The sequence below is a fragment of the Quercus lobata genome, chromosome 8 (genome assembly GCF_001633185.2).
Source record: "Quercus lobata isolate SW786 chromosome 8, ValleyOak3.0 Primary Assembly, whole genome shotgun sequence".
In the NCBI taxonomy this organism is placed as follows: Eukaryota; Viridiplantae; Streptophyta; class Magnoliopsida; order Fagales; family Fagaceae; genus Quercus; species Quercus lobata.
In genome coordinates this window covers 37,282,494-37,307,646 of record NC_044911.1, presented here as the reverse complement: position 1 = coordinate 37,307,646, position 25,153 = coordinate 37,282,494, and the positions used below count along the sequence as shown (strand labels likewise).

The window sequence follows — 25,153 nt, the reverse complement described above, 5'->3', positions numbered from 1 at the left end:
TAAATGTAACAGCAAGTGATGCACAAAAAGATTATAGGACATGATTAATTGTTACAGCGATAGTAGATACTCAATGGCAAAACTTTTGTGTATTGTAGTTTTAATATTTGAGACATCTTTGTTTGACTTTTGGGACAGATATAATTCAATAGTTAAAAATAGCATAAAAATTGTCTAGAAGAGTGGACTGGAATCATACTTGAGTTAGATGGTGCTTTAACTAGTGACAAATTTGTTGAATCTTGGTGTATGGTATTTTGGGTGGAGTATTCAAAGAATTGGAAAGAACACATGAACCACGGAAAGGAAGTGACTATTAATCTGATCTACAACTATAACACAGGAAATTACTTAACATGAATCAAATATCCAATCATAACTTACGAAATTTAAATTATACATTTCACATCATCATCCAAATTTATTAACTTCAATTTTCATCATCATTATTTCTAGGACTATCATCTTTTGTCTCTTTCTTTGTTTTACTATGTCTTTTCTTATACCTAATCTTTTACGTAGAGTTTCATCCTTTGAATTGGTTTGTTGACTTTCTATTCTTTCATACATTTCTTTCATGTCTTTTACCATTCCTTTTTTTATTATTTCTTTATTATTATCTATTAACTTCTCATGTAGAGATTCTTTCTTGCTTGTCTCTATTAGGCTCTTTTGTCTATCTGTGTCTAGCTTTTTACATATAATTTGTACTGAACTAGAAACTTCTCTATTATTTTGCTTTTCCACCATTTCTTTTAGTCTGTCATTTTCTATAGTGCTTCTTTCTTTTATGAGATCTTTTATTTTATCTTCTATACGTGTTACTCTTTCCTTAATTGGGTCAGTTTCTTCATTAACTCTTCTGTCAGTTGCTTTTAACATCTGAAAATTCTTATCTATATCTTCTTTTAAACTATTATTTATACACCAATTATCTGTCATGGTTTTTGTAAAAGATGATCTTTGATGGGGTCCAAATTCTATTTCTTTTTTAAAATGTGAATTTAAAGCTTTCATTCTTTCATAGAGGCCCAAAAAACTATCATTTTTCTTTTCAACTTTAGTATATATAGTGGATCTGTCAATATCTTCTAAAGATTCTAATTTTCTATTAATTCTATCTAAAAAACTATTATTGTGCTTATCAGTCTAACGGTTGATTTTATCTCCTGTGAAATTACTCCAATTATTTGTATTATTATTATAGTTATAATTATTCATTTCACTGTCAGAATCAGAATCTGTTTCATATTCCATATCACCATTTGAGACTAATGCATGAGGGTTTTTTTTTTTTTTTTTTTTGAGCTTTTAGCTATATATTTGCTAAAATATTAAAATAGCTATACTGATGTAAATACTCTTACACCCCTAAATTATAAGATTTAAAATGAAAATTTTCCTTTTGTTTTTGGTTTTTTAATCCTTCTTTGAGTTTTGTTAATTCCCAAAAGGTAAGGTTAATGTTTTATCATCAAACTCTTTATTTGTATAGTTTGAGTCTTATTATTATTTAATAAAAAAATTATTCTTATCTTTATATTATAGTATTAATATGTTTAGTTACATTTTGTTAATTTTATTTTCTTAATATAAGGAGTGGAAAACTCACTTTAAAATTGTATTCTTTAAAGTTTAAACATTTTTTTTGGTAAATACATTAGTCATATACTTATGTTATTTATTTGAATAATTATAAAATTATTTATGACAACATTGATTTGACCGGACTCCAATTTGGCAATTACATTGGAGAATGATGAACCAATTCTTTTTCAGTTATCTATCTGGTCCGATTTTCAGAAACCTTAAAAAAGAGAGCACTAAGGAAGGAAAAAAGAGATAGTGTTCGAAATAAAAAAGAAGAGTCTGAGCCCACAAAACAACATTTACTGAAACGCATTGTTTGTGCTTCATTTGTGTTCGAACTGCATTATCGAGAACAAGAAAAAGAAAATCCTAAACTTCCATCAACTTCTAATATGGTTGATTAGAAAACAAAAAAACAAACCCGTTGAGAAGGATTTTACAATAGGAAACAAATTAAAACTGTAACAAATCAATCATTGGGGAAATTACATTACTACAAAAGGAAAATTCTGCGCTTAAGAAGGCAGGAATTGACCCGACTACCTCAGGGCTCCATAAAAAAATTATACATTGAGGGCCATTGATCATGACCAAATTGACATTAAGACAATACAGTTGCGAAAAAGGAAAAAAACAAAAAAACAATAGAAACAAAATAGCAAATCACCATAGATAATAACACTTCTGGGGAAAGGAGGCACTGAATACACAGACAGACAACATGATCATAAAGGTAAAGAAAGAGTCCTTTGGCTTCCAAGACTACTTGGTTTTATCTCCCATGAAGCAACCTGAAGTGCTTCCTCCGGGAGGATAAAATTCAAAGATATCTCACGGATCATCAGGTCACCGCAAAAAGGGCATTCACTGGCTATGGCATCGTCCAACTGTGATCGGAGCTGGCCATCATTTGGACATAACTTAGTCAGTTAAGCTTAACTTTTGAGAAGCAATAGGCTTGTGTTCAAACACTCATATATGAAGATGAGATTTTTAGCATTTTCTTGAAGAGGCTAAACTATTAAATTGCTAAACTATTAAATTGCATCAGAATTAAAAGCAAAAAAAAGTGAAAACAAACATTACTAAAAATTTGATTGGTAGATAGTGGTCAACAATGAAATGCTGTTTACTAAGGAAGGAAACTAGAAGTAAATGCAAATCAGATGCAATTCAGAGCAATGCATTCTCAAATGGTATCAAACTCCATATGAACCAATAAAGTACAGGTCAAAAGGAATAGCGCCATGGCCTCTGATTTCCATAAAAAGATACATGCTGCTAAAATGCAAATGAGGAACCACATGAAAGTACAGACCTTATCTACCGGGGTCACACTGGTTATGGATTCCTCAGTTAGGCTACCATTTGAATCCTTCCTTGCTTCACCCCCAATTAAGGTAAGTTGCTTCTGCAGATCCAGTATATACTCTGCCTGCAAGGTTCATTCATTCAGGAGGGAAAAAAAGAAGAAAATAAGTTTGACTGGGCCAGAAGGATCTTGTTACTGGAACATATCTTAAACCAAAAAACATCATTCTAAATGTATCAGCATAAGCATTCTCATCAAGGGTGTTAAAAATGCTAAAATGCTATTTTTAGCATTTATAACCCCAAAAACCTACTCCATCAAAGATGCCATCTGCTAAAAAATTTTCCATCTTGCTACAGTGCGCTCTCATTTTTGAGACCACACTATAGCAACATGCTATCATTTTTTATTAATTTCTTTCTCTCTCTCTCTTCCATGCTTGTCTCCTTCCCAAGTCTCTTCTCTCTCCTCTCTCACTTCTCCTCTGTCACACCATCTCACCCAAGCTTTTTTCTCTCCCTCTCACCAACTCAGCCAACTCTTTCACCACTGCAATCCAGAAAATACCCAGAAAATACCAGAAAGAACCCCGCTGCAATCACACAGAAACCCAACCAAAAAACCCAGAAAGAACCCCACTGCAATCACACAGAAACCCAAACAAAAAACCAGAAAATCAGCACAAAAAAATACCCAAAACCTCACTGCCCAGAAAATACCCAAAAAAAAAACACAGGAGCTTCCAAAACCCAGAAAATCAATCCTAAAAACACCACCAAAAATAGCCCCAAAACCCAGCAACAAACCACTGAAAACCCTCAAAATCTCATTGCAAATCCACTGCTGAGATCGTGTGCGGTGGTTGGCATTGGCATTGGCATTGGCTGGGTTCAGTGGTGGAACGGGGAGGCTTTGCCTCGTTTGGATCAAAGGGATCGAAGTCTAGATAGGCTTGGATCAGGTTTGAATTCAGAGATAGAGCAGAGAATGAGGTTGTTGAGTGCTGTGGTTGGAGGTGATGAGCTTGAAAAACTCCAGCCATGGAGGTGGCTCAGTTTTAGAGAGAGAGCTCGAAGGGGGAAGAAGTGTTTTAGGCCGATGGAGAGGGTGAGAAGTGTTTTAGGCTGACGGAGCTTGGTGGTCAGCCATGGAGCATGGGTTTGAGAGCAAAAGATCAGAGAGAGGGAGAAGGTTCTAGTCTTCTACAGCTATTGGGTTTTGACAGAGGGAGAGAGAGACAGAGAGAGCGAGAGAGAATAAAAAATGAATAAAAATAAATAAATAAAGAATATTTAAATAAAGTGGTAAAAAAATAGAAGTTTTGATGTAGGGTGAATTGTAAAGTGATGTGTCAAATGCTATAAAGTTGGTTTTTAAGATGGTAAATGCTAAATTTTTTAAAACCCTTGATGGGAATGCTCTAATCAAGCAGTCAAAGCATGTGCTTCCTTCAGTCTCAAGAGTACCAAGCACATTAAGTTTCAATTATATACAATTTTGTGAGAAGCCAACAATGACAGAAGCTAGTGACAAAACAGAATTTAAGTAATTGAACATTTTTCTACCCATGATATTCTGTAACACTCGGTGTCAGACCCAAAATTATTGATTGAGCTTCCCAGTTTTTTTTTTTTTTTTTTTTTTTTTTTTTCCTTTCCACCAATTTAAGGGAAACAGACAAATGAAGTGGTACAACCCATTCACATTCACAGGGGCCATATGTCTCAACTATGTGCTTGTCAATGCAATCAAAATCACTTTTTTTTTCTCCCCCCTAGTTTTAACAAATCTTTTAATTATTATTATTATTATTTTTTTTTTTTTTGATAAGTAATAAAGCTTTTGATTAGTATTCCTTCAGATGATGTTTGCAGTAGAACATGTTAAAAATATGATCCCTCTAGTTAACAAACCTGAACATTACTAGTCATCTAAGAAATATATCATAGTTTTAGTCTAAACTTATCTCTGATACACTCACAAATCTTTTGACACAGCCAGTGATAAACTAACCAGAAACAATGATAGCCATAAACTTATGCTAACGCTAAAATCCAATAAAGTAATAGCACCACAACTTACCTGAGCTTCATTGGTACAACGTGTCACGTGAGCAATCAGGCATTGTGCATGGAAGGCATGTCCACATGGAAAGACATAGAAAGGGGCCATTGGTCCGATGGATGTGTAACCCCGAGCCATCTGGTACTCTCTACCCATGGTTAAGATTTTACGCCTACAAGCCTGATAATTCACAGATGCAGAAGTCACATTTCAGATATAGGCACAAAGCTAACTAAAAACTCAATCAGTTCACAACGGCAGAGAGATGTGTCTTTCAACTTTAAAGCAAAAAACACAGTAAATAAAAAAGTAATAAAGAAATGAAAGCATCAGAAAGATTGCAACAGAGTCACTCTCAACGCCTAAATCATTATTCAATTGATGAGGGGAAAAGAAATAGGGTTTTCTCTTGGGAGATAGTGGGGGAGGGGTGGCGGGGTCAAAGAGATTGCTCCATTATAGGTATTTAAATCAGAGATGCCAGTTTTGGAACTCTAAAAAGTTTTTAAGTAATTAGACGGAGCACTATCAAAGAAAACCATATGAAGTATGATAATTTGCTTCCACTCCAATCTAAGTGGTGCATAAGTGAATTCACATTATCTTCAAACATGCACAAACTAACAACTGTAACATTATTCAATTAAATTTTGGCTTGTCCATGGCAACTAAAAATCAGGATGATTTATACCCCACATTCCTCTTCACGCTCAATCACAGCATATCTTTGAGCAAGTGCACTGATATCATTTCTGATGTTGTCTGCACCATGTGTTGCATCATTCATCTCCTGTTTCAGTAGTTCAATTTGCTTGTTGTAATCCTCTAGCGATGAGCAAATTGCCTCCTACATACATATAAAAGAAATTAAAGAACTAATGGCATCCAAAGACAACTTTAAAAGCAAGTAGAGTGAATAAAAAAAAGCGAGTAAGAGTAATCCAAAAGTTGGTTATATTAGACATAGGATCATTTAGACACATGCCGTCTTCAATTTTTTATTAAAAAAATCAACTACTTTCAGAAAGAACATGTATCACACAATATTTGTTTAACAATATTTTTTTTCTTTTAAAGATAACAGAATCATATTGCACCCTTGAAATTTTGACATGAGGTTATAAAAATGAGATTTGAAAGGTAAAAAGGCACATAAGGAAAAAATTCTTTTCTGTTTTTGGCACATTGAAGAAATGCTATATAAGTTTCAAACTCCGGAAAGCTTACAGAAGTTTGGGTTTTCTTCAAAACCTTTAGGACTGAAGCATTTGTTAAAAAAAAAAAAAAAAAAAAAGTGCAAGAGAGCAGAAGTTATGTGGTAGAAAACCAAGGCAGAACCAACAGAGGGATGCAGCTCAACTACTGTATGCAAGGCACAAGAAAGTATTAAGCCCATTAACCCTTGGGAAATAGCAAGCTTATGGGTTTTTATACATTCATTATGTGGCATAAGATGAAATCCAGATGCAGAAGACCAATGAAAGGGATAACTCTAAAATATTAGATATGGGGGTAAACTGCAAGCTCTTCCACATTGGAAACACCAGCAAATGGCCACCGAACTTGATCAGGCAATAAAGAAGAAAGAATCCATTATCAAAAGGAGGGAAATAGCCTGAGCTAATGTTAAAAATCATCTGAGATTTGAGGATATAACTGAAAAGATTCTTCTAAAGGCAAATGAACTGTATTTAATCGGCATTTGAGGAGGAGAATTATTTGAAATGGAGTTGCTTTGTACAAAGAACAGTTGAATATAACTAACATGGAACTTAAGAATAATTAGTGAATATAGATTTAAATCAATTATGAAGCAAGAACAGGAAAAAAAAAAAAAAAGGAGTGTCCAATTTTTCAAAAGAAGAATTGTAGCCCAAGGTATAAATGGAATCGTTGTGATCACTGAAACTAGAACAAAATTGAACGTGATAAATTCTCACTTTGAAGTCATCAATCAGAGCAAAGTCTGGAAAGAATGGTAATATATCCTCAATCTTTAGAAGGCCATCAGTTTCCTTCAGAAATGCTATAGCCTTCCGTATGTTCTCCCGTTTAGCCCCCTTTTCCTGTTCAATAACATGCTTGGCAACCATAAGCCAAAGCTTCTTTCTTAAGTCTTCATCATCTTCAACCTTGTCAGCTTCAGCCATTGCAAGCTCAGGATCAACCTAATGCACCAAAAGGAGAATTACATAAGATAAAAATGCTGTCTAAAGTGAAAGCAAAGATAACCATTAGAAAGTTTAAAAACAAGTATGTTGCCTAAGAATCTGCATACGTTCCACACATAAGAAGACAGTGCATGGTGGGGTATGGTTAAACCAACGAGTTTCTAGACTTCTAGCCTCCAAATATGAGAGATTTCTAATTATTAGGATGCAACAACCACAACTTACCGGCAAGGGCATGGAATAGTTGAACATTCAAGGGCATGAAATCATTGACCTTAAGTCTAGTTTATTTGCATCTTTTATTCAATGTTGCTCTATGGGGTATCTTGTACTTCTTTAAGAAGCTCTACCATTTGAGCTTTTCTTCCATTAATAGAATTTTATTACTTATTAAAAAAAAGAAGTTCAAACACGTTTTGATGACAAAATTACCCAAAACCCCACAGGTAAAATGCCATACTTCCAGTGGGGGATTCTTCCCCACCACCCCCCCCCCCCCCCCGGGGGGCAATAGATAGATAATGGGGGAGGGGAAGGTGTGTTTAGAACCACAAAAATGGTGCATCACAAAGAATGCCATTACCACTGGGTTATCACTTGAACCCCAATGGGGGAAAAACTATTGAAACAGCTATGGAAAAATTAAACTACAACGTATTCAAATTAAACAAGGCAGAATAACAAAATTGTTAGCATTAAATTGCTACCTGTAGGGCAAGCGCAACTGCTTCTTCATGCATAGACATCATGCTGTATATATGAACACAGGCACGCATTCGCTTTTCCTTTAGGCATAGGCGCAAGGCATACTTGGGATCATAGAAGAATTCAGGGCCATTTTCCCTTCCTTTCCCAAACTTGAATTGTAGGAAACGCAAAAGTGCACTATCATCTTCCTAATAGAATATGAAAGAAAAAACAAAATTCAATTTCTATATGCAGTGTAATTTATACTGTACACAAATGCCAGAGTAATATATATAAAAAAAAATATATATATATATATATATAAAATAACTGCATGAATTTTACCCAAAAGAAATAATTAATTTTTGAACCCAAAAGAAATTCAATTCACTCCATAATATCTTAAACTAACAGAAGGATAAACATGTGTTTCAGAAGTGACAAAAGAGTCAGCTTTAAGTCACTGTAAAAACTGACCAACTTCCACTTTATTATATGATCAAAACAATTTATGAATGATAAAAAAAAAAAAAAAAATCAAATATATTTCAGATACTATTTTGACATTGAATTCATAAAAAAAGGGAGACATAGGACGTTTTGATAAAAATGCTTGGAAATATTGATAGATTTATAGCATGCATCGGCCAAACCATATTCCACCGACACCATGACATCAATAATTCAATACAGAGTGCATTAATTATAATATATGATAGAGCATGAAAAAAGAATTACAGTGCAATTAACTAAAAAGCATATAGTACAAAAATTATTTCAAAACTCTAAAGTAAGGAAATCAACCTGCTTGGCATACAAGGAGAGAAGCAAGTTGTGAACTCCAGGATCCTCATTATGCAAACGATGAACACAGTATTCCAAATATTTGATGACCTCATGTGTTTCATTCCTGCATGTGATATATGGTAGCAACAAACCATTAATACAAAGTTTATACTTAAATATAAAAAAAAAAAAAAAAAAAAAAGTCTAAATGCATAACTAACCCCTAAACAGAAACAGAACTTCAAAAGGTCATAGTAACTTCTAATGTTGGTTTTTATCAATTTAAGTGTTGTGTCAGACAGTGACAAGATGTAATTTTCTCCATAATATGAATTTGTCGAGGCATAAGCAAAGTACTATAACTACTCAAATCCAAATGTACTTGTAATTTATTTCAAAGAAAAGGCAAAAATATAACACAGAAGATAACTGAGTATATCCTCAATCTCAATTGGTGATCAGAGAATGCTCCACATCCAAAATTCATGAATCAAATAACAAAACAAAAGAATAATTTTTTTTTTTGTTCCTGGAACATCATATAGGTGCCTTTAAGGCTTCAGAAGTAAATACCTTGTCTGAGCTCCCTGGACATATGTATAAATTCTACCCCCCCCCCCCCCCAACCAAAGTATTCATGCCATGTCATCAGTAAATTAATTTCAGCGCTGAATCAAACCAAAAAGTTTTTTTATTTTTTATTTTAGGACAAAGACATAATTTGCTTTTTATGAGCAAAACCTAAAAGCATGGTCTAGTTTTTAATGCCTCCTTGCTTCGAACATACACTACTTGGAGAGTAAGCAGGCTACTTTGCTTGCATTATACTAGATCCATAATAATTGGTGAGTAGGAATATGTACAAATATAACCACATAGACCATCAGAGAGGCCTATCAAAACAATAGAAAGCTAAGGGGCTTGACATTGCAAGAATTATTGAATCCATTGGATTCAAGGGGGTGAAGAGTTGAAAATCTCGGCATTTAAAAAATGACCAATGGTACCATTTTTTACCACAAGAAATGCACAAATTTTCTAATGTATCAACTGATGATTTCTTCCATTGGCAAGTTACATATTCACCCAGTGGGTATTGAATCCATGATCCATGACCTCACCTTAGGAGCGATCATGGATAGGTCAGGCTTGGGATAAGTGTCAACTTGCCAACCAACTTGATCAGATCAGGTTTGAAGATAGCTCAACTGCTGCCAACTAGGAAGATGCAGGTTATAGACAGATCAGGAAGGTTATGTTGACAATCAGATTGGGGTTTTGCTGGTTCACCTTGTCAATGCCAGCAATTTTAGGTGGTGTCAAGGCCAACAAGCAATCTCTGTTGGATTTGGCAAAGATCTCTGTTGAATCTCATTATAGATCATATTGTGAGGGACATGGGCCTGGAAAGGTTGATGGCAAGGTGGGCAAAGGACAGAAAGGAGGCAAAGTGGGGACATGGAAGTGAAACAGTGATGATCGGGGAGGTGTAATGGGTGAAGGTCATAGGGGTGTCATTTGGTTGGGTGCATCAGGTTCATAGGATGAGGCCCCAATGTCTAACAAAAAATGATCACGTTTTGCATTCTTAAATCCAGTCTCTCTCAACTAATTGAGTCGGCAAAACTGTCTGATCTGGATTGGGTTAGTTTTCTCGGGTGTTTGATTAACCTTACCCTTCAGCCATTCTTATTGAAGAAGGAATTACCATTTGGCCAGAGCATTTAATGTATCAAGTAAAGAGCCTCTACATAGATTTTATTTCACTTTCTCTTCCACCAGATGATGTTAAGTCTTTGATGTCTCTTAACTTGTACATTATTTGCACTGCTGCTTAGGTCTTTTCAACACATTTCCTTTCTACCAAATTAAAAATTGAAAAAGGTGAAGGGCCAAATGAAATAAAAATTCATTACCACTACAAGCGATCATGCCAGATACAGGTGTTAGCTGCAACTGCTTTGAATCAATAATCTTGACCAAATTTAGAACTACGACAATTTCCAGGATCACATGCAAGTTTAACCATGAACATTACAACATAATGCTACTATCACGAAAAATTTGTGATGAATCTGAAAGGAATATATGGTTGATCAAAGATGCAAGTTGGTGCACATTACTTTGCATGAGGTTCACTTGAATAACGCATCATTGCTGGAATCAGTTTCCGCGGGTTCAGGTTGTTTGTGGCCATCCATGACTCCACAGTCTCATATGCATCAAGCATGATGAGGTCTGGGGCAAACTTATACTGCAAAAAAGAGTTCAATGATTATGGAGGGCCCAGAGTGGGGAAAAAATCACCCAACATGTAGATTTCAGTGTTGAAATTTTCTTATCCTACCTGAAGGTCTATAGGAACAGCAGGTTTTTGAAGTACTTCAAGTGCTTTCTTTGCTTCTCCTTGCTGAATACAAAACCGAGAGAGAGAGAGAGGAAAAAATGACAACTATAAGTAGTGATGGAGACATAATTTTTCTTCAGTTAGTGCAACTTTAAAAATTAATCCCAATTTTTTGGATAGCAATTTGAAATTTTAGTCCATACTCCAGGATTTGCAAGAAGATTATAAAACTTAATTTCAACAAGATTTACTTGGCCATGGCAGCCCCGTGGGCATGCAGCCAAGGCCATGGCTATGTTCAAATGATACCTCCTCCCCCTATAAGAAAGGGTGGAGGGTAAATTTATGGGTTTAACACCCACTGGATAATCAAATAACTATATCAGCTTCTAATTTTAGCCTCCACTCACCCATAAGCCCTAGTTCCAACAGCACCTCCTATCTGATAAGAAAGAATGGAGGGTAAGGTCATGGGCTTAACGCCCACTGGTTGAGTGTGAAAACTTACCAATCAAAAAAAAAACCTTCCACCACTCTTTATTCATTTTCTTTTGAGCCAAAGAGAAACTGCACAACTCACAAGTGCCTGGATTTTTAAAGCAAAAGCTAATATGTGTGGGACCCTATAGCAGAGGCAACAAGCACAGGTATGGTATATTGAGATTTGTCTGTATCAATGCCCTCTCCGGATATGTCATGTTGAGAGTTGTCTGTCAGCCTCCTCAATATTATGGGGCTTCCTTACTAGAAATCAAAGAGTTGAGAAAGATGTTATTGGTTTGAGGAGAGTGCCAGTGTTTGTTCTCTACTAAAAACATCTTTCAAATCCCATTGGATAAAACACTAAGCTCAAAACATCTAATTTTATTCCATCTTTGGACTGATGCAGTAGAAGGCAAAGGAATCCTCTCTAAGAATCTTTAGAATTTGGTATGCAGTCCAGGGTTTATCTGCCAAAGAAGGATAAGTATTAGGTAATTCTTGGACTTGTACCATATATCCTCTCAATGCTGGTAGAATATTGCTACTTATTAGTAGGGCTTCTGTGTAGAAAATTCCTCAGGGTTATGACCTTTTGCTATTAATAAAATTAGGGAGGGCAGAACAAACCCAAAAACCACATGGAGCTACAAAGGCTGGACTAAGTTTCCCCAAAAAAAAAATCTCCAAGACCACCTAGTGTTTGCATTAGACAACTACATGAGACCCAAAAAGATGTCAAAGCTGAACCTTAGAAAAAGTAAAGAATTACAAGGAATTGAATATACATCAACAAGGAAAAACATAGCATGACTATGAACGAGAAAATTAAAATCAGAAGCTACACTTAAGAAAGTGTTAGTCTAAATGTAACAATCACTATTTTACGTTTAAAAAAAAAGGATATAAGAGTTGATCTATAAGTAGTAGTAGCAACAGGTGACAACAACATTCCACAAGAAACTCAAAGCTTCGAGAAAGCACCTGAATATAGTGGTGAACAACAATTTCATACTGCTCCTTTAGACTAGCAAAATATACTAGTTCTTCAACCCGACCATAACTGTAGCACATTACAAAAGAAAAACAAAGTTTTTAGCATTCTTTAACTTGACTAGAAATTTATGAGAGGTTTACATGCATAAGAAATGAGTTTTGCCTTTTCAATATAAAGCATGGTGCTGCATCAATAGTCACAATAACAAAGAAATGAGATAAGTAAACTAAAATAACACTTTTTAGGGTTAACAGTTAATACCATGCATTATAATAAGAAAGGTAATTACAAACTACAAATTTCAAGCTAGCTAGGTAAGAACTTGGTCTCCATGATTATTAATCAACCAGATGTTGGGGCAATTGAGCAACTTCCCACCTTATACTTTGCTAATTAATTTTGGGACTAATCAACCAAACATGAAATTTGACCTTGAGCCACCCCCCCCCCTCCTGCCCAAAGAAAAAACCTTTGGTTTTCCAGAAAAGTTAAGGTATGAGGAAAAGGGTGCTGAATTTATTTTAATCTGTAAAATATGATTCTAGGAAAGGGCATAAAAGGGCATTAGATCAAAAAGGAGAAGGGTCTTGTTTGTTGAATCATCATGTAGCTGAATATAAATTCTTGAAATGAGCATGGATTAAATGAAGGAGAGAAGCAATTAAGGATCAGAGATTTACTGAGGGAATGGAAAGAGAGGAGTATGCTTACAAGACACCAAAATCGAGTCAATCTCTAGAGAGCATGTCTGAAGCAGACATGTTATGCTTACTGAGGGAATGGAAAGCAGATGTGGTATTCAGAATTGATGAAGCAGTGGGTGATTTTCTATGTCTTGTAGATTTAAACATGTACGTGATGACTATTCTTGGATTTTCTACAGAATATATGTCCCCAACAAAGACTCGGACAGAATTATTTTTGGGAGAAACTAGGGGGTTGTATGATTGGTGGGGGGACCCATGGTGCATTAGAGGTGATTTCAATATAACCAAATTCCAGAGTGAAAGTATGGGAGCTATAAGGGGCCATTCTCCAACATGGGAGTTCTCTAATTTTATTTTAGAGCATGGGTTCATAGATATTCCTCTACAAGGGGGCGCTTTCAAGTATTCTAATAACAATGATCCTCCATCCATGTTGAAAATTGGCAGATTTTTTTAAATCACCAGAGTGGGAAGTGCACTTTAGCAATTGAATCAAAGGCTATCACTCACTTAGCTCTTGTAGGACCATTTCCCTATTCTTCTTATTAGCAATGGGATAAATAGTAGTGGAGGAGGATCTTTTAAGTTCAAGAATATGTGGATGAAAGTTAAAGGTTTTGTAGTGAAAGTTCAAAATTGGTGGTGCAGCTACTACTTTTCAGGATCACCAAGTTCTGTCTTGGCAAAAAATCTAAAGCCTTTGAAGAATGATTTGAGGATATGGAATAAGGTGAAGTTCAGTGATGTAGGCGGAAAAGGAAGAATTAGTAGAGGAAGTTTGGAAGATGGACAGCTTAGAGAAAGAGTGGATTCTCTCAGCAAATGAGTTGAGTAAAAGGGAGATTTCAAAGATAGAACTATGGAAGGTGATTCTTTTGGAATAGATGAGTTGGCATAAAAAATCTTGAGCATTATAGCTTAAGGAGGGAGATCAAAATACTCAGTTTTTAAATAGATTGGCCAGTTCACATGGGTGACAATTTTATAGGATAATTTGGACAACTAAGGGATGTTGAATCTGTCACATAGAACCAAGATGAGATCCAGAACAAAATACTGCAATTTTATAGTAATCTATCTAAACGGTAAGCCAGAAGACTGAAGACCCAAGTTGGATGGACTGTCTTTTAATTCAATTGATGCTAATACATCAGCCAAGTTAGAGAGATCATTTGAGGATGAAAAGGATTTGCAAGCATTGAAGAGTTTGAAGGCACCTGGACCATATGGCTTCTCTGTAACCTTCTTTCAAACTTGTTGGATTATGGTGAAGGACAACGTTATGGAGTTATTTCCAAACGTCCACGAGAAAGATATGTTTGAAAAAAGCTTAGAAGCAACATCCATTGCTCTGATTTAAATAATAATAATAAAATAAAACTGCTGTAAATGTCGAGAATTTTAGCCCTATTAGCCTTGTAGGTAGTGTATGCATTAATTCATTGCTAAGGTGCTCTCAAACAGATTGGAAATTGTGAGGGGACTTTCTCTCCAATACTCAAATTGCATTTTTCAAGGAAGGTGGATTTTAGATTGTCTTAATTGTGAATGAATGTCTAGACAGTAGAATAAAGGAGGGCTCCCAAGGGTGTAATGTAAATTAGACCTGGAAAAGCCCTATGACCATGTATATTTAGAATTATTTTTGCATAAGTTGCAAAGATATGGATTTGGGGAAAAGTAAAGAAGGTGGATAGCCTTTTGTATTTCCATAGTTCGCTTCTCAATTCTGGTGAATGGTAGTCCTAGAGAATTTTTTGAAAGTACTAGAGGCATATGGCAAGGGGTTCTCCTATCGCCTATCCTTTTTTTGGTTTTGCTGTGGAAACTTTTAATCCGGCTGATTTCTAAGGCTGTAGAACAGGGTTATCTATCAGGTTTTCCTGCAGATACGGCTAGCAATGCTCTTATGAAGATCTCTCATTATTTATCATGGATGATTATCTTATTTTCTGTGATGCAGCTTCAGTATTTAAGGCACGCCCTTAGCTGTCTAAGGCTTAAAGCTTAATATGAGCAAATCTGAGATAGCTCCTGCGGGTGAGGTAACAAATTTGGAAGAGCTAGCAGAAATTCTTATGTGTAATGCATGCCATTTGCAATTGAAATATTTGGGTTTACCCTTGGGTGCTCACTTTAAATCCAAGGCTGTTTGAGATGGGATTTTAGTGTGAATGGAATGCAGATTGGCTAGCTGGAAGTTTTTTTTTTTTTTTTTTTTTTTAATATATATATATATATATATATATATATATATATATAACGGATGATTTCTTTTTATAAAGAGTACACTCTCTAGGCTCCCACTTATTTTTTGTCTTTGTTCCCTATGCCTGCAGGCCTAGCCAACAGAATGGGAAAAAAAAAAATTCCAACAAGACTTTTTTATTGGGTGGTTTGGGGCAGGAGTTTAGTTCTATTTAGTTTATAACTTTATTGGAACATAAGTTGCAAAGATATGGATATGGGGGAGGAGTAAGCCTATGGAAGAACATCAAAAATGGGTGGGCTACTTTTGTTAGGCTTATTCACTAGGAGGTAAGGAACAACACTAAATTCTATTTTAGAATGACCTTTGGTCCTTGAAAAATAATTAATCTTAAAACACTTTCTAATAGCAAGGGATAGAGGTGCTATAGTGGTAGATTTTTTGGATTGTTCTATAGGAGACATTCATTGGAAATCTCCTTTTTTGAGACCGGTTCAAGATCGGGAGCTTGATTCCATGATGTTATTTTTAGATGAGTTGTTTACTGCTATAATCCTTCAGGATGTTGGAAACAAACTGCTATGGTCTCTTTCCAAAGGTCATGGTTTCCATATCAAGGACTACTGTAATGGGGATGACAGAATTCTCTTGGAGAGGTATGTGGTGAGTCACAGTTCATCCTTGTATGGCCTGTTTGGGTGGAAAGCTACTATGAATCAAATCTTAACGTTATATACCCTCCAAAGATGAGGTATCATAATCACTAATTGGTGTTGTGTGTAAATCAGATGGAGTCCATAGATCACCTATTCCTACATTACTAGAATGCACAAGACTTATGTTTGTTTGGGGTGATGCCAAGATCTGAGATTAGCTTATAGGCTTGTTGGACTAGAAAATTTTAGAAGTATGGTAGGGTTGAAATTTGGTAGGCTATTTGGAGGCTAATGAATAAATAATATTTCTTAATTATCAAACAAAAAAACTATTTGGAGGAGGAGGGGGGGGGGGGGGAGTGTTTGACACATAATTTGCCATTTGACCTAAAGGTCAATGGTCTTACAATGTAAATGAGTGGGGATAGGCTAATATCAAAATTTTTTTATTTTATAAAAAAGCATAGTCCCATTACCTGTTTGCCCCTGCTTAGGTTACAAGCTCGCACTAACACTTCAACTTCTTTGACTAATTTTCTAGATTTTTTATATCAGCTGAATTTTAAATGTTAATTGATTTTTTTCCCTCTTGTTTTGGTTTTTCCTTTGTATGCTTCCCCTGTACTAGGGTTTGTGTCCCTTTTTGCACTTTTCTAATAGATTTATTTACAATACACCATCACAGAACATATTAGATTTAAGATACTGATAACAAATGCAAATGTGACACCCTCTCCTCCCCACCTCCCCCTTGGTGGTGGGCGCAGGGGGCAGAGAATAAGATTAGAAAGAATAGTTCAGACACATGTATTCAAGGGAGGCAAACAATTTATAGCAGATTGCATTAACAATTACCTTTCCAGAAGTCTCATTGTAGTTGCTTCATCTAATACGTCCTTGCAATCACCAAGAAAAGCACAGAACTCTTTAATAACTGATTGGTACTCTGAACCATGATTAACCACAGCAGTGTCATCTTCCAAGAGCAGCCGATTTATCTACAAATAATTGATGAAATATAAATTTAATTTTAAAAATGGCAACATTATAATCCATGCTTTGCAATCACTGTAGTCAAGGGATAAATAATATATTTTCAAATGATACAATACATGTGATGTTGAAGATAACTAAAACACCTAATCTTCTTTCACATGTCTCAAAAATGGTTTTCACGCAATTTTTTTAGTACGTAATGGTGGTTTATTAAGGGAATATGCCCACATAATGGTGCAGTACAAACAAAGAAAGAAACCCTCTTAGGAGCCTTAACATACCAAATACTATAATAAGGTAAAGAGATTGCATTGGTACAATTCAGTATAGAAAGAAGCAAACCTTGTCCAAGTACAATTCAGTAGCCCAAGTGGAGATCATTGTTATTTGGCATTTATCATCCTTTGCAAGATTATCAAGCTTCCGGAGTAAGAAAGTTCTCAAGGCATCCTGCAAGTAAGCAAAGCAAAATATAAAATTGTAAATGTATGCTTCGCTATTCCAGTTAAAGGATGTCTAGCTAAACTCATGCAATCTCATAATTATAATTTTGGAAGGCTCAAAGACAAAAGTCATAAATTATATATCAGATATTGTATGCAATATACATCTACCATAATATTTTCTACAGCTTACATCCACATGGAAGTTAGGAGAATTTTACACACCTAGCAGCAGTTATAAGTCAAAGATAAAAATATGCATTTTTCATGATTTTTCTACATACGTTCATAATGATTTGCCTTGCAGTAAAAAGAAATGTGCACTGGGTCAAGGATATTTGACCAACTGGAATTAACATGAAAGGCAACATAAAATCTATATTCCCTACTTCAACCCCAGTTCCAGCATCACATCTGCTAAAGCACAAACATAAAAAATCAAAATAAAAATAATAAAAAAACAAAAAATCAAAAAAGAAGGAACATATAAACTTGACGTACAAGAACTTCCAAAATTGGGTTACACTTGCATCCAACATGATACATTGCATGCAGCAGAAAAAGCAGTTATATTGATTTTCCCTACATATTTATTGAGCCAAAAGAATGAAATAGTATTCCAACTACCTGTTCACCTATGGTAATGAACTTTAGAGTGATCTCCTCAAATGACAACATATAGTTAATCTGCAAAACATTTCCTGTCAGTTACAAGAGATAAAAAAATAATAATAAATAAATAAAATTAACACACAAGAAGAAAACACACACACACACACACACATATACATGAACTAGAATAATGCTCTCAAGTTAAAAGAAAAACGCATCATCAGTTAAATATTATTCATGATTTATGTGATTTCACCAACAAAGAATTGTCTGTATATTCTCAAGTCTGTTAAAAGTTTCAATATTGTCGCATTAACTGATCAGAGTTATATGAACTATATCAAGTCTGCTACCTCAGAAGACAGTTAACGAGTGAGTCAGAGCCAGTTTGATAATGATACAAGCCAGCAACATAATTGCAATAAAGGCACCAGAAGATACAAAGGACCATTGAAAGAGAAAGTGAAGAAAGATAGAGTGAACAATAGAGGTGTCTTCTCCAACATAAGCTAGAAATAGTAATCAACAACACATACATGGAAAACTGGTTGGAAGGGAAGGACAGTGTTATGAATTAAGAATTAGAATGAGTAGCATGCATGTTAGACACCTTCAAATTCAGAAGACTCACAACTGATAATCAATATCTTTGTGATAAAAATTAAATAGATCAAAATTTACTATCCTTCAAAATGGGGGATGAGACCATGCACAATTGAGGGAGGAATCAATTAACAAAAGCATGAAAAACTGGTACAAAGGGGAGAACAGTGTATGAATTAAGAATTAGAATGAGTTGCATGTATGTTAGACATTTTCAAATTCAGAAGAATCACAACTGAAATCAATATCTTTGTGAAAAAAATTAAATAAATCAAAATTTACTATCCTTCAAATGGGGGATGAGACTATGCACAATTGAGGGAGGAGTCAATTATGCATCTGCAGATCAGGTGGCTTTGCCTTGATGAGTCACAACAGCTTGCATTTTACTCAAGTATAATAGCAAAAAGTTATTGACAGAGAAAAAAAAAAAAAAAAACACTTTTGCATTATAAAACTTATCCAAAAAAAGAAATTTGATGTCTGAGAAATCAGACAGTAGTAAGTCTTTAGGGTTTATAGATATAATTAAAATCTTTCTGGGCTCAACAGGTGAAAGATGTTTGGTATGTTTCACTATTTCCTTTTTTTCTTTTTCTTTTTTAGGTTTTTTTTTTATAAGTAACAAATTTTATTAAGACAAATGCTCCAAGCACGCAGGACGTACAAAGTAAAAATACTAAGTTCGCTCATAAGGAATCAATTTCCTTTTTTTCTTTTTCTTCTTTAGGTTTTTTTTTTTTTTGATAAGTAACAAATTTTATTAAGACAAATGCTCCAAGCACGCAGGAAGTACAAAGTAAAAATACTAAGTTCATTCATAAGGAACCAAGTAAAAATAACAAAATTTGTAACTTAAATACAATGACAGAATAAGATCAAGTGATGGATAATTCACTTTTGCAAAGAAAGATGCTGCTCTGTGATAATCCTTGGAGGCAAATGCAGCTTCAGCCTGCACCACAAATCACTCTATTATAGACTCAGATAACAAGATTTAGTTGATACATATATGCTGTCCTTAAAAGATTAAAAAAAATTGTGAGAAGAAATTACAAAAGAGGCATTTAATCAGAACAACCAAGAGCTCAACTGCAATAAAATCAATTAGTCTGACCTGTACTAAGTATACTTGGTCTCTCTGGAGTGGGTCACGACAATTTGCCAAAGCTCCAGCATACTCATTCAAGTCCAGATAAACCTTCCACATATCTCGGCCTTCATCATTGACAGACACCTGGCATGGTATTCTTAAATTAAGCAGTATGGGAGAAAGGTATTTTCTACTGTGACATGGACCAAAAATAGAATAGATGAAGTCATCAGAAGATACAAACTTGATAAACAGAGTTTTGGTCATATGCATAGAACAATCCAGCAGTGGCATCACTACATAATCCCATGATACCCCTGGAAACTGATTCTGATGTTAGGTCAAACTGAAGTTCCTCAATGATGTTCTCGCTAATTCTATTCACAACCTACCAAAAAAAAAAACATTCGAAGGACCTAGAAAATAAGTTATAGGGCTGAAAAACGGAATAAATGTATTATGTTATATGTAGGAAACTTCAGGTAGAAGACTGAAGATAATGCAAGATTACTGTACCTCATATTAATTAATAGTAGTAGTCCAAAACATTATACTTATTACCAGCATTGAGGTTGGAGCATTCATAAGGTTGACAAGAAAAGGGCACATTCATAAGTATAAATTAAGAGTGTCAACTAGTTAAGTGAATACGCACCTTGACCTTATTCCCAATAAGAAGCAAGAAATGAAATTCAGACACTGCCATAGAACTCGGTTTTACTGCTTCAGCACCTTCAGACAATTTTGAATAGTCCAATAGAGCCTTGTTCTCCACAAAATTTTCATCTCCATTTGGAGAGCTGCCCAAGAGTTTTCCAAACAAAAACTAATAAATACATAAATAAACAAAGCAAATTTCATAGTTGAACTGCAGCTGATACAAATCAATAAACAATCCACTCCTTATATCAGGGAAGCGTAATGAGCACATTCCAAAAGGCAAACCACATAGCACCCACTAAAGTAAGAAATCCAATAGTGTAAATGAACGGTTCCAATTTCACATGAAAGCTAGAAAATCAATAATGTTAAAATTTACCCATGATGTGCTCCAAAATTTAGGCCACCATGATAGATACCAGCTCCTGAAAGCCAGGCAAAATGCACAGCTCTTCGTTGCTTGATGTAGAAATGCAGTTCACTGATAGTAAACCAAAATCACAGGGAAACCTCATATTCAGAAAGCTAAAAAAGAAATGCCAAGTACCATAAATAATAGATTTTATGGAAGAGAAGCAAACTTCCAATGTAAGTATAAAAGAATACTCCAGCCTCTACAGTTTTAGTGTCTGATTTTGTAAATAAGTTATTCAAAATAATGTTCAAATAAAAAATGCATTTACCTGTTTGGTATTTCACCGGGAAGCTCCATGAAATGCACAGCACGATCTAAATAACTTGCAAAAACAGTCTAAATATTTAAAATGATCAATAAGCATAAAATTCAAATTATACAATAAGAAGACAAGCTATAAGTAGATAACAAATTGTCCCACCATAGAGTCAGACATGTTCATTGTAAAAATTGGGTGTTAGAGTTAATCTTACCTCCAAGGATCCAATCCCAGTAAAAGAGTAAAGTCGTGTAGGAGTAACAGCCATTACATAGTATCTAGTTCCATTCATTATGCTAGCTGTTTCCATCTGTAATAGAAAAAAAGAAACCAAAACAGAGTGCCTTAGAATTGTACACAGATAAATTCCTTTTGCGAATAAACTGTAGTGTCAATTTCTGAAAATCAAGACAGCTTTAATTTAATCTATCTAGCTCCCATTCCAATACCTAGCAACCCAGTTGCCCCCAACCAATTACCCCCACTCCCCCAAAACATAAAGATGGCATTCCAGTGTTTTGACCCCCTAAAGGTACTTCACAAGTTCATCTATCAGAACAAGCAAAAGAATCCTTTAATCTTCAAAACCTACAAGGTTTGAAGAGCTTGAGCAAATCCACAGTAGTTGATTAGGTATTTTCTGACAGAAAATTCATGGCCAACAAGCCAAATCAACTGGATATGTAGCAAATGCACGCAACTCAACACACCAAAGCATTAAAATTACTACTATCCAAAGAAAAACTTTCTTAGTTGCTTCTTGCGTAACGGAACACGCAAGTTAGTCAGAAATATGCAGCAACTAGCAAACAAAAATCCTTATTCTTTTATTGCTTTCAGAAGAAAAACACAGAAAAAGAGAGACCTGTAAATCCATGAAAGCTTCGGGAAGTTCCCCCAATTGGAACAGAAACTTAATATACTTCTCCCTCTTGTCCTTCTCATCAACCGCAATCTCATGAAGTTGGCCATTATCCGTACCAAGAATAACTTCCTTTGTCGAAGCTGTGTTTTAAAACAACAAAATCAAACTGCATAAATGTTTGGCGATATCCACATGTATGAATCAAACAAACAAGGCTTACCTTCAGTAATGAGTAGTCTATTCCAGGCAACAGCATTGACAACAAGACCTTTCAATTTGGTTAAAACTCGAGGCTTAATCCACTTGGCATGAGTATAAAAAGTATCAACACCTCCACTACCAACTACAGTGGCAATGCAATGACTCCCTCCTGGATCAACAAACACCCTGTGGATCGATTGCTCTCCGGGTCGACCCGTAGACAGATCAATCTCTAAAACATACCTCAAATAAAACCAATAACACAAATATCAGAAAAAAAAATTACTTTATTAGTAACACGTATCAGACTCTCCCTCTCCAACAAATTAGGCGAAAGGCGGACCCCCGCAAAAGTGGGAGGTTTGTGTACTAAGTACGACATTTTTAATGGAATTGACAATATGAAAGAAAGAAAGTGTTGAATTGTGTTGAATCGGGAAAAGATTTTTTTTTTTTTTAATTGAATTTCAGAAATTGGAGGAAATGGAAAGTAGGAACGAACCGGTGGAGTCGCCGAGGCCGAAATCGTGGCGGATGACCCAACCTTTACTGGTGCCCAACAAAATGACGTCGTTGCCGGCGGCCATGCAAGTTATAACTCCGCGTCCCTTCGCAGCGTATCTTTCTAGAAGGTCCACCGTGAATACCTGTCTTCCTGCTTGATCCATCTTTCAATTCAATTCTCACCCGTGTTGCTTAAGTCTAAGTGTACTCCAGTTGATTATCCAAAAAAAAAAAAGTGTACTCCAATTTTGATTTACCGGAGATCAATTATCGATCAACTATCAAAGAAAGGAAATGCCAACGGCCAACGGGAGAAAACCCAAGAATAAAAAAAAAAAAAAACGTCGACGTTTCGTTTTGTGAAATTATTCAATGAATCAATAGTACTGACCTGGCACTGCTAGCCAATAGAAGTAGGGATTTTTTTTTTTTTTTTTTTTTTTTTTTTTTTTAAGACTACTTCCAATTTATAGGACAAAGGTTAGTGAGCAACCTTTCAAACTTATTATATATCTTTTTATTATTATATGTAAATTTTAAAAATTTAACCATTAAATTATATGTTTTTCTTTAAGTTTTTCAAAAATAAAAAATTATATGTCCTTAACATACATGTTAAATTTTGTTTAAATCAAATGTTATTTACTATTTGATCGACAAACTTATTTTTATGCATAATTTTAGACCACAAAAATTTGAAATTGAAACATTTTGATTGATGACATAATTATTAATTTTTTATCTTCTTAAAATTTTGCAATCATAAAGGATATAATAAGAACATGACCCAACAGTTAGATTTTCAAAATTAACATTCAATAAAAAATATATATATATATATGAGGAGCTTGGAAGGTTTCTTTCTAAACTAAACATTTTCCTTCTTTTTTTTCTTTTTTTGAGAAAGAACACTGTAATGTTATTTAAGAAAAAGTCAAATCAGCTTAAATTACAGCGGAAATGTGTGGAGGAACATCTTGCATTCACACCGTATACTCGCTAACATGTCTAACATATCTAGCAATGTTATAAGCGGCACAATTACCCTATCTCTTAACATGACTATAGCTCTAAGCTCACATCAACAAATTGACTTGCTAGCATCTTTGCTTCCTCTACCAAGTTTCCAAAATCAGCGTGCGAAGAATCAGCTCCCAACAGGGCGTCGATGGTGATCTTGGAGTCCCTTTCTAGAATAATAGATGCAAGACCATTTTCACTAGCAAACCTTAGAGCTTTTATCACTACAATGACTTCAACTGCAATAACCGAATATGGCAGTGGGAATTTCTCGGCCATGGAAGCTACCACCATACCTTTATCATCTCAAATCATGACACCGACCCCTGCTGAATTAACATCTCTAAAAATAGCCCCATTGAAGTTCACTTTAAGCTTAGGCTAGGGAGGAGGTTTCCAGATGATCTGTTGTGAACCCCGAGTGGACAAATTAGGAGGTTTTGGTGGAATGGAATTGACATAGGCAGCTTGGACAAGTCTGAACCTCGGGAATGACTTGCTGAATCGGGAAGACTTTGGTGCTAGTTTGCAAAGAATTCCACAAAACCATGCCATCCATGTTGTGGTAGCAAAGAACGCCAAATCTAAACCTTCCACAGTGATGTACTCAATCAAGTCCTTGAAGTTCAGAAAGGTCATGGTAGAGCGGAAACTCCAGTAGTGATCTTGAGCCCACACTGGTGATAGGAGAGGACACGACTAAAGCACATGTACAGTATCTTTTGAGGTGCTTTAACAGTGATCACAACAATTATTTGGAATTACCTTTCGTCGTTTGAGATTAATCTTGGTCGGGATAGAATCTTTAATAGCTCTCCACAGAAAGTTTCGAATCTTAGGTTGCACTGCTAACCCCCACACCTTCTTCCATAAAAGCATCATTACTAGGTTGATACGAATGGTCATTGAAACTTTGTGATTAATAAAGGAATCGGTACCCTGACTTAACAGAATATATACTTGTTGGAGTAACGGGTCATAAGAGCTTGTCCTCAATTGGATTGGAGCTTAAGGAAATTGATTCAATCAAGGCAATGTCTCTTAGGAGGAAAAGAGTTTGTGAAAGAGAAGAATTCCAATTATTTTGTGGCTGGATTGATAAGGGCCTCCACTTGTGCATCTTCAAACTCGGTGACAATTGGGGAAGTAATGAAGGGCAGGAACTCTGAAGGCAGCCAAGGATCAAACCATATCCAAATGGCTGACCCAGTTCCAACTCTCCATTGCATCCCTTCTTTGAGCACCTCTCTACCTATTAAAATGCTTCTCTATGTGTACGAACCTGACTAAGACTCGGCTGCCTCCATGATGGAACAATAGGGAAAGAACTTAGACTTGAAAACTCTATAGAAGAGAGAGTTTGTATTTTGAAGTAACCTCTAAGCTTGTTTGGATAAGAGAGCGTCATTGAATAATGCTACGTCCTTGAAGCCCATTCCACCCTCACTCTTTGGTTTGCAAAGCTCTGCCCATCTA

General features: G+C 35.3%; 1 protein-coding gene across 2 annotated transcripts; it reads right to left on the bottom strand.

Moving 5' to 3' along the window:
- Positions 1 to 1,950: 1,950 nt before the first annotated feature.
- On the bottom strand, positions 1,951 to 23,004 carry LOC115955764 (vacuolar sorting protein 18). Of its 2 annotated transcripts, none has more exons than XM_031074085.1 (23): positions 22,656 to 23,003; positions 22,173 to 22,385; positions 21,953 to 22,092; positions 21,302 to 21,397; positions 21,097 to 21,164; positions 20,793 to 20,894; positions 20,409 to 20,553; positions 19,998 to 20,141; positions 19,778 to 19,897; positions 19,559 to 19,615; positions 18,073 to 18,132; positions 17,345 to 17,452; positions 16,862 to 17,004; positions 12,422 to 12,500; positions 10,958 to 11,020; positions 10,734 to 10,864; positions 8,629 to 8,734; positions 7,845 to 8,033; positions 6,907 to 7,134; positions 5,658 to 5,813; positions 4,985 to 5,146; positions 2,909 to 3,025; positions 1,951 to 2,489 (listed from the first exon to the last, which is right to left on the bottom strand). In XM_031074085.1, the coding sequence occupies exons 1-23, from the start codon at positions 22,819 to 22,821 to the stop codon at positions 2,316 to 2,318; spliced, it is 2,967 nt and encodes a 988-aa protein (XP_030929945.1). In that variant the 5' UTR covers positions 22,822 to 23,003; the 3' UTR covers positions 1,951 to 2,315. The 2 variants fall into 2 exon arrangements, with proteins under 2 accessions (XP_030929945.1, XP_030929946.1); XM_031074086.1 differs by having other exon boundaries at positions 2,482 to 2,510; positions 2,866 to 3,025; positions 22,656 to 23,004.
- Between the last annotated feature and the right edge of the window lie 2,149 nt (positions 23,005 to 25,153).

Excerpts from the sequence above, each read along its gene's own strand:
- LOC115955764 (XM_031074085.1), bottom strand. The coding sequence starts at position 22,821 with ATGGATCAAGCAGGAAGACAGGTATTCACGGTGGACCTTCTAGAAAGA. Across the intron at positions 22,093-22,172 it reads TAGACTACTCATTACTGAAG|CTTCGACAAAGGAAGTTATT; the intron begins GTAAGCCTTGTT and ends TTTAAAACACAG. Across the intron at positions 2,490-2,908 it reads GTGTGACCCCGGTAGATAAG|CTCCGATCACAGTTGGACGA; the intron begins GTCTGTACTTTC and ends AATGATGGCCAG.